The following is a 719-nucleotide window of genomic DNA, read 5'->3' on the forward strand; positions in this document are numbered from 1 at the left end:
TACAGTTTCACTTCTTTCATGTTCCAACAATACCTAATAGTATTCCAATTTTCCTCCCACAGTTTTCAACTCTTCAAAGGGCTGCTATAAAAGGCTTCAATGCAGAATGGAAAAGTTATATCACACTTGGGGGATTAGTTGTAGGCATCTCGTTATGGCCCTTTGTGTTCTGCTGTTACAAGAGAGTATCAAAGAAAAATTCAGTAAATGAGGACCATATACAGTTGGCTACAGAAGAGAACACTATAGTCTAAGTATGTGGTATGGTGAACAAAAGATATAGTGAAGGGTCTACTGACTTCAAAAGGTGTTTCCTCAAACTACCTTGAAATACCGCCATATTTGTGGTCTTCAGTTAGTAAATTACCTGCTAATTTGAATAATTTTATGTAGACTGAGGTAAAATTGGATTTCTTCTTGAGAAATTCATACATTAGGCCTTTTGCAGCGAGGTCTGGGATACTGATTATTATAGTCATCATTAATACAGCAGTAGCAATTGAGCCACTGTCAACCATAGACTTTCAGCAACTTCGCTGGCATTAGTGTATTACAGATTCATTAGGCTTTGAGAACAGCAGCACTGCCAACTTTTCCACTAAAATAAATATGTATTGAAAGTATACAAATAGCTTAGTGTTGTCCATGTTTGGTTGTGATGATACGTGCTTAATAAGGTACCCTGATAAATTGAAAATGTTATTGAACACTTTCCAGTG

The 719-nt window shown here is 36.3% G+C and overlaps 1 protein-coding gene across 1 annotated transcript in view; it reads left to right on the top strand.

Moving 5' to 3' along the window:
* LOC119590720 overlaps positions 1 to 713 on the top strand; it is a gene marked incomplete in the record, with an annotated part of 9,134 nt that extends 8,421 nt beyond the window's left edge. The window contains 1 exon segment of the mRNA XM_037939409.1: positions 63 to 713. Within this exon segment, the coding sequence (XP_037795337.1) occupies positions 63 to 254 (192 nt within the window).
* Positions 714 to 719: the final 6 nt, after the last annotated feature.

The sequence above is a fragment of the Penaeus monodon genome, chromosome 27 (genome assembly GCF_015228065.2).
Source record: "Penaeus monodon isolate SGIC_2016 chromosome 27, NSTDA_Pmon_1, whole genome shotgun sequence".
NCBI classification, from domain to species: Eukaryota; Metazoa; Arthropoda; class Malacostraca; order Decapoda; family Penaeidae; genus Penaeus; species Penaeus monodon.